Source organism: Lagopus muta, chromosome 26, assembly GCF_023343835.1.
Source record: "Lagopus muta isolate bLagMut1 chromosome 26, bLagMut1 primary, whole genome shotgun sequence".
Taxonomy (NCBI): Eukaryota; Metazoa; Chordata; class Aves; order Galliformes; family Phasianidae; genus Lagopus; species Lagopus muta.
Genome location: NC_064458.1, coordinates 748,340 through 756,804, shown reverse-complemented (window position 1 = coordinate 756,804; position 8,465 = coordinate 748,340). Strand labels below are relative to the sequence as shown.

Sequence of the window (8,465 nt, the reverse complement as noted above, 5' to 3'; positions counted from 1 at the left end):
GTTCGACAAAATAAGCAGAATTAGAAGGAAAAGCAAGGAATGAAGTGCCGGGCGCCCTGCTTTGCCCCGGTCTGTGCCGCAGCCCGGCGCTGGGCGAAGCTCCCCGTCCTGTCGCGACCCCCCGTACCCACGGGCTGGGACGGAGGGATGGAGGCGGACGGGTCGGGCCTGCGCGCGGAGGAGGACGGAGCAGCAGCAGCGCTGGCGGTGGGCACGGAGTCGGACAGCGGATCTCCAGCGATGCTCGGCGGAGCGCCTCAGTGCCCAAAGGCTCCGTCAACAGAAGCGGAGCACGGGGTGCAGCGAGCCGAGCCGGGCTGCTGAGACCGCGCGAGGACGGAGGAGGAAGGTGAGGGCTGCGGTGCAGGTGCCGTTCTCGTGGGGCTGCCCGGGTCGGTAGAAGGGGAGCAACGGCTTCGGTGGGAGGGGGAGGAGGAGGAGGAGCGGCCGTCGGGACCGCGCGTGGCGGCGCACCTGGGCCGGGCCGAGAGGCGGAGGTGCGGGGTGCTGTCAGAGCGGGCGGGGAACCGCAGACAAAGAGCCGGGGCCGGAGCCGAGCGGGCACCGGAGCCAGGAGGGGGCGGCCCGGGGGCGGGGACGCGGCGGGGGCGGTGGCCACAGAGAGGCACCGGGGAGCCGAGCCCGGCGCGGGGCGGCCGCGGAAACAGCAGGGCTGCGCCCCGGGAACAAAAGGCTCCGGCGGCGGAGAGCGGCGCGGCTGTGGAGCCGTTCCCGGAGCAGGATGCGCCGAGCGGAGCGCCGCTGCGCCTGGGCGGTTCTGCTGACCCTGTGCGGCCTGAGCGCGGCGCAGCCCCGAGGCAGGCTGTGAGTACCGGGGCCGGCGGCGAGGATCGGGGCGGACCGGGACGCGGCCGCGGTGTCTCGGCGGGCGGCGGGGAAGCAGGGCGAGGGGCTCCGGGCGGCGGCTGCGGCCGTAACAAAGCCTCGGGGCGCCGCGGCGCTCCCTGCCAGCACGTTTGTACTCGCCGGTGCAAAAGCAGCAAAGAGAAGGAGGGGGGGAAAGTTATCCTTAGCGCTACCTGCATGCAGCTCCTCCGGCGCGAGGCTGCGATGCTTTTATCTGGCAGCAGTTATTTCAGGAATCCGGGCTGTGCCGAAGGTAGCGCTGCCGGAGGTTGGGGAGCGCTCCGCTGTGGGACGTCCGACGGCAGAGCGTTTCTCTGCGGGGAAAGTTGCGTGGTTTTTTTGGCTTTTAGCAGTGGAATCCCCGCTTTGTTGCAGCTCGTTTGGGTTCGCTTTGATGAAGGTTTGCTTTGTTCTTTATCCCGGGTGCGTTGTGGCTCGTCAGCATCGTGAATGGCCGCATTAAACGAGTGCCACGGAGAACTCATTTTCACTTGCTTGCTAGAAAGTATTTCTTGTCCTGCCAAGTTCTGGTGTAAGCTGACAGAGCCCTCAGTCAAACGTGCTTAAGGGCTCTGTCCAGTCACTGTCAGCTTAACTGTTTAACTGCCAAGTAAAATATTTAGTATTCAGATGCCGTTTAAGTGCTGACTTACATGGCTGTATCAGCAGGCTGGGGCTGCAGGAAGAGCTGCAGCGATTTAGAACAATGTGCATCCATGTGCTTCACAGATGGCACCGCAGCGCTGTGCTGATGTGACAGTTTGCATCGGATCATTCCGTGCTGGATGCAGATGTGCTCTCCTTCCCTCTCTAAATACATCAGTGATGTTTTCCTTAGCGGGAGCTTGCAGGCTTAGTAGTAATTTTTTATTGTTGCTCTGACGAGTTTTCAAACCTGGCGACCAGAAGGTTTTGTGTCCATAAATACCCCACACAGTGTGACCCGAATGCCGCAGAGACCTGAACTTCCTTCGGGTAATGGGATCTCCATGGCAATGAGGCCTGCTGAGAGAGAGACACGGGGCTGGAATTTGATAGAAGATGACTGAGGGGGCTGTAAAACAGCATCGTCTTCACCCCGAGTGATAATTAATCATGGGCTGAAGCAGCCTGACCTGCGGCACTGTGGAAAGGCATGGACTGAGAAACTGCTCTTAAACTGTCATACGAGGAGCTGACTTGTTTAAAAAGTCCTTTTGGGTGGGAGAAAACAACCAACAAAACCCAGACAAATGAACCAACACAAAGGCGTCATGCCGTGAGGAGAACATAAATGTGTTGCTTACAGCCAAACGCATCAAAAATTCTGACTTTGTGTGACTTTAACTTCATAACTTCATGTCACAGCACTGTTCGTCACAGAGGAATGGTGCAGATTCCATTCAGAAACACAGAGATCGTATTATAGATGGGCTGCTAGGGTGGCATCAACACTGTATGCCTGTTGAGGTAATTCCTCTTTGCCTGCAGTTGGGAAGTTGTAGGGTAGTATAATTACTTGATCAGGACATTCGGTCTCTTTATGATTAGTTAACTGTGTATTTTGTTTATTTAGGTCTGTGCAATAAACAGTCCTATATTCTGTAAACAAGAACATTGGTGTCTTTGAATATGAAAGGTTGAACCCTGTAACTCACTGAACTGTTCATTTCTGTGTGCGATCTGCGCCCATTTCATGCCACTGACGTAAGGCTGGGACTGCTGCAGGTTGGAGACCTGGCCCCAAATGGTTCTGGGGACCTGTGTCTGTCCTTCACTTTTTGTTGGTGCTGTCAGTGCCGTACAAATGAGATCACACTCCTGTTACTCTTAATGACCTCCCACTTCCAATCTTGCTTCTTATATGTATAGAGGCTATTTGATTGCTGCACCTTCTGTATTCCGGTCTGGTGTTGAGGAAGCTGTGAGTGTGACCATCTTCAATGCTGTCAAGGAGACAACGGTCCAGATTCAGCTGGTTGTGAAAGGAGAAACCGTGTCACGGGGCCATGGAACTGTTCTGGGTGAGTTCTTGTTGTTCTGAGCTTGGAAATTACTTTGGGGGATCATCAGCGTCTCTTAATGAATTACTTTGGGTGATAACGTAGCTGGAATCAAACTGGGGTTGAATTCATTGATGGCTGCTGAGTGTTTCCAGTTGTGGTTGTGCTGATGTGGTTTTATGTATGGGATCCCAAACTGCCTCACCTTTTTCTCTTTGACATTGGCTGACAGTTGCTAATTAAATTGAGGGGAATGATGCTTATGTGTGTGGTCATCATATGCTAAGGTGAAAATATGGCAGTATTCACCAATCAGGAGAGATTCTGTCAGTGTTGGCTTTGTGTGATTCCCGTTTCAAAAATCCAGGCCCTTCTACAGCATAATATACTGTACCTTTTCCTGAAGGAATTAACACAGTCTCTCTTTCTCGTTTTAGATAAAGGAACAATCAAACTGAAGGTGAGTGTCAGTTACCTTAAGATATTTTTGCAGTGTGTCTGCATTCTACCAGAAAGAGTTTGATTCTTATTTATCTTCTTCTTGACTGGACTTATTTAAAAATACATAAAGACCTTCTATTTATCACACTACAAGAAGGTCTGATATAGACAGATGTGTATAGACATCAGCAGTGGCACCGAATGCAGTGCATTGCAGCAGGTGATGCTCTTTGCTCACTCCGGAGTCCAGTACTTCAGGGTAGTGACTGCATTCCCAATGCCATGGGGAAGCTGAAAAGCTTTTCTGTTCCAGCCTTATGGTGTCCTTGTTTTCTAGGTGCCTTCGGGGCTTCGTGGGCAGGGACATCTGAAAGTGTGGGGCAACCGCCACGTGACAGAGGAGGGCTACATTTTTCACAATTACACCACAGTAACTATTGATAGCAAGGGATCATCGGTTTTCATCCAAACTGATAAGCCTGTCTATAAACCCAAACAAAAAGGTAAAGTGGCCTCGGAGAACTTATCAGATGCTGGGGCTGCTTTCAGGCAGTGCCTCTCGAGATGGAATCTTCTGTTCAGTGCCAGCTGTGATGAACAATGTGTTTCCTTTCCTTCTTTCAGTGCTGATAAATCTGTTCACGGTTACCTCGGACCTGAGGCCGTTCAATGACAGGGTAAGGGGGATCTGTTTATTTCACACTAGAATTATTTCACACTGAAATTCTTGGCCACCTGGATTTTGTTCTGATGCGTTCTGATTCGGGAATAGAATCGGGTTTATTTGCCTATTTTGGCTTCTCAAGAGCTTTGCTTCTTGTTTGCAGCTTTGTTGTTTTAATTTGGTCTCGCTGCTGCTGAGGTGCCATTAAGTACAATGTAGTGAAGCAGTTATGGGAAGGATTTTCTTACAGCCTTGTGCTCCATTCAGGTTTTGCACAGATACACAAAGCATTGCCTTCCCACTCAGGTGCCTGAATGAAACTCTTGTTTCTGAGGCCAACCCAAGAAGAGATGTTTAAACGTTGTCCCTTTGTGTGCCATGCAATGGGCTGGGAAGCAGAATGTGGTCTTGTTTCGTTACAGCCTTTCATTCTTTTTTTTTTCTTCCCTTTCAGATTGAAGCTTATGTAGTGGTGAGTATCTGCTGATCATCCAGCATGTGTTCTGTAGAGGCACAAGATTGCCATAGCCCCAAGAGGAACAAATCTAACTTCCCCAGTCCATGATGGCCATTCCCAACTCTAACCTGTGCCATTGTCTCTATTCCTGTCTCTCTAACCCTTCTTGGTGGTGTGTTTTGTTTTGTTCCCTTACTCACCATCATGCATACTTGTTTTCTACTTCAATTTCAGAAACTCATTCCCATTTTTCTGCCTGAGAAGAGCTGGCTAGATTCTCTGGGGTTTATAAATGTAACAGTCCCACTCAATTTCTCCCTTCTTTTCAATGCAGACACAATCCTATCCTTCATCTGGCTGGGCTGGTATAGCAGGGCCAATCTCATCTCTGCACTCACACATTATGATAGTGGAAAATAGAAATTCATGGCAAGGAAAGGGTGCTCCTGTCTTCTTCCTTATGAGGTGAATGAGAGGTTCCTTCTGTGTCTAGTCTTTTTTAAGCCATATGTTTTCTTTTGCTGTCAGCAAGTAGAAGAATTCCCTCTCTTCCTTTGTTTGCATTCTGTCACAGATTTTATGCTGACAAAAACAGCAGGATTAATTTCATCTGGCTTTGTCATCTAAAAATTGTCTTGTTGGTTATACTGCTCCCTCTATAAATTGAAAGAAAGCATCTTCAGAAGCCTGTTCATCCCATCCAGAATAGGTGACTTAAGACAGGTGGAAGATCTGCCCCTTGGCAGTGCTTACCTTGTGCGTTGGCCTAGAAGCAGTGTCCTTAAACGTGCACTGAATTTTAGAAAGCAAACACCCCACAGTAAAATAACTTAAGACATTTTTGGACAAAAGCTAATTACAAATGAGCTGTCAGTGAAGTGTGTGTGTGTTTATGTAAATGTTTTATTTTGCAAGCTAAGATGGGTGTATTAATGATGCTCACTTTCACTGTGATGTTTCTCATTCCCAAACCTCTGCAGGATCCTCGGGGGTCTCGTATGATAGAGTGGAGCAACTTAAAGCCGTTTTGTTGTGGTAAGTTCAAGATTATTTTAGCTCGGTGCTTTGTTTACCTTTGCTGGATGCCACTCGCTTCTGTTTGTGCTGAATTGTCTACAGCAAGCCCATACAAGGAGTAATGAGTGATAGAGAGTTCACAACACATGGTTTCCCTTCTCAGGCATGGTGAATATGAGCTTTCCTTTGTCTGATCAGCCTGTGTTTGGAGAGTGGCTCATCTTTGCTGAAATGCAGGGGCACACGTACAACAAATCCTTCGAAGTTCAGAAATATGGTAAGTTATCCGGATTGCCTTGACTGTAACCCAGACAAACTTAGAGGAACAAATGGAGGTTTTTACTGAAGATGGAGCACCTGAGAAATAGCACACACGTCATCAGGAAATGATGGTGGTTGGACTGGATGATCTTGTAGGTCTTTTCCAACCTTGGTGATTCTCTGAAATGGAGTGTCATACTGCACAGCTCATTCATGTAATAGGGATTTAATTTAGCTTTGGAAGACTCTCAGAGATGCTTTCAGTCTGTCGGTGCTTTTCTTCCTTTCCCAGAGCCCTCCTTGTAATTCTGAGCTGTTTGCCCCTTTTTGGCCTCAGAGTCCCCTGTATGATAGATGTTGTTCCACCAGCATACCACCTGTGGTTTCTGACCCAATCACACAAGCTTTTGTAGACGCTGACAGCTGCTAATATTGCACCTTCCTTCCTGATATGTTGTGAAGCAAATTGTCCTCTTTACATTCTATCTAAGAAGGAAAGTTTGGACTCAGATCCTGGAACACAGATTTCTCAGGAAGAAGTAAAACTCTGAGGATGTGCTGCTGAGGTCTTGTCAAAGTCTTGGTTTGCTCTTCTCACTGATTCCTTCTCTGCTCAGTGATGTTCTATCCCGGTACTATTAGCGATGCTGCTCTCGTCTGACCATAATCTGACCTTGTCAGAGCTGTGCATGTTATTGCTGGAACCTGGACAGCAGCATCTCCTTGAAAAAGACTCTGTTGTCATTTCCTTTTGTTGTAGTATTACCAAAATTTGAGTTGCTGATTGATCCACCTCGCTACATTCGTGACCTTACAACGTGTGAGAAAGGAACAGTCCATGCCAGGTAGGAGAGTACTGCAATTAAGGCTTAATTACTGTAGGTTGTAACGCAGTCACTGCAGCTCAGATCTCATCCGCTGAAGACTTTTCAGTTGATTTCCAGTGTAAGAGCCTTCATAAAACATGCTAAAAATGATAGGTTGGAAAACCTGTGCTGTTTTTTTTTGTTTTCTAGATGTGCAAGTTGCACGGTGCTAGCCTTGATATACACAGGGAAACAGAAAATAGCTGGAAGTTATTCATTATCTTCTTTCCATTTCAGATATACATTTGGAAAACCAGTGACAGGAAGGTTAATTGTCAATATGACTATAAATGGTGTAGGGTATTACAGGCATGAAGTGGGACACCCTGTCCTCAAGACCACCCAGGTGAGGGAGACCATTGAGTCAGCTGCAATAAAATGCCTCATCTGTACTATTTGAAGTTAATACTGTGACTCTAATTTGTGTCACTGATGGGAGCCTAAGAAGTAAATGGGTATAGCATAGTAAATACATATATATTACACGCTTTTACAATACATGCTGTAATTTGGGGGAAAGAGAATTTGTTGGTGTACTGTTAATCTTGTTTTAGAGCACATGGGGCTGAGGGAGAATGTGAGTGAGAGATGGGGACAGAGCTGGTCCACGCTATGGATGAGGGAGGAGAAACAAACCAACAAACTCTTGCTTTTATTCCTCTTTCCTCCTGCCCCCAGTAGTTCCCCCACACTACACAACCTTTAAAAATGCTGCTGCAAATTCCTGTTGAATGCCTGTGCTTTAGATTTGGCTTCTGGATGCTTTTTGAACGTGTATGCAAACTTGTGTTTCCATTCCCTGATGCACTTGGTAGATTGATGGCTCTGCTGTTTTCGATGTGTGTGTGAAAGACATGATGCCTGCTGATGTCCCGGAGCATTTTCGAGGCACAGTCAATATCTGGGCCACGGTGGTCAGCTCTGATGGGAGCAAACAGGTCACGTTCGATGACTCGACGCCTGTTCAGAAACAGCTGATTGATATCAAGTACTCCAAGGACACCAGGAAACAGTTCAAACCTGGACTGCCTTACAAAGGAAAGGTAAGATTGAGAACAGAGATAACCAACGTGTAGTTGATGCAAAACTGTACAGACCTGGCTTAAAATATGGCATCGTCTTCTGGTGTGTTTTTCCCACCCACGGTTTCTATCGTTGACCAGAGTTGCAAACAAAGTAAAACGCGTTCTATACATGAACTGTTGTGTAGGTAGAAGTCACTTACCCTGATGGAAGTCCAGCTGACAGAGTCACTGTTCGGATTAAAGCTGAACTCACACCGAAGGACAATGTTTACACAAGTGAGTTGGTGTCAAGAAATGGCCTCGTGGAGTTCGAAATCCCTTCCATTCCTACAGCTGCCCAATATGTCTGGCTGGAGGTGAGTGAAAGCTGTTTATGGGATTAGTGGGCTTTCATGTAACTAATCTTGTCAAACCTGCACTTGCGAGTCTTTGCTACAAACAGGAAATTAATGCCTTTTACCTTTGGCTTATTGATCTAAGTGCAGCAAATGATTGCTTTTTTTCTTACTGCCTGTGGAACTGCTGTTTATAGCCATTATGAAAAGATACTTCTCCAAATACAGTTTAATACAGCAATAATGGTCCAATATTTTGAGAATACTTCTGCTGTGTGAAGGCAGCAATAGAGATGAGCAGCTAAATAATATAAAATGGGAGATGGGGATAAAGTGTGAATCAGACTTTCTATGCATGAATAACATTCAGATACCACTTTTGTTAAGACCAAAGTGACAGCAATTGATGGGAGACCATCTGGGGATCAGTATCTGCCAAACTACTTGTCCATCAGTAGCTGGTACTCACCCAGCAAGTGTCACATCCAGCTCCAGGCACCAGATAAGCCTTTCCAGGTATGTTGGCTTCATGCTCCCTTATGGAAACAGC

The 8,465-nt window shown here is 47.5% G+C and overlaps 1 protein-coding gene across 3 annotated transcripts in view; it reads left to right on the top strand.

Moving 5' to 3' along the window:
- The first annotated feature begins 611 nt into the window (after nt 1-611).
- CPAMD8 (C3 and PZP like alpha-2-macroglobulin domain containing 8) overlaps nt 612-8,465 on the top strand; it is a 42,252-nt gene continuing 34,398 nt past the window's right edge. For all 3 annotated transcript variants that reach the window (XM_048927313.1, XM_048927314.1, XM_048927312.1), the window contains exons 1-13: nt 612-825; nt 2,719-2,870; nt 3,287-3,309; nt 3,628-3,793; nt 3,915-3,967; nt 4,409-4,426; nt 5,392-5,446; nt 5,592-5,705; nt 6,450-6,534; nt 6,793-6,901; nt 7,371-7,598; nt 7,766-7,936; nt 8,303-8,431. In XM_048927313.1, coding sequence (XP_048783270.1) covers nt 743-825; nt 2,719-2,870; nt 3,287-3,309; nt 3,628-3,793; nt 3,915-3,967; nt 4,409-4,426; nt 5,392-5,446; nt 5,592-5,705; nt 6,450-6,534; nt 6,793-6,901; nt 7,371-7,598; nt 7,766-7,936; nt 8,303-8,431 — 1,386 coding nt within the window. In that variant the 5' untranslated portion in view covers nt 612-742. The remainder of the gene's footprint in view (nt 826-2,718; nt 2,871-3,286; nt 3,310-3,627; nt 3,794-3,914; nt 3,968-4,408; nt 4,427-5,391; nt 5,447-5,591; nt 5,706-6,449; nt 6,535-6,792; nt 6,902-7,370; nt 7,599-7,765; nt 7,937-8,302; nt 8,432-8,465) is intronic.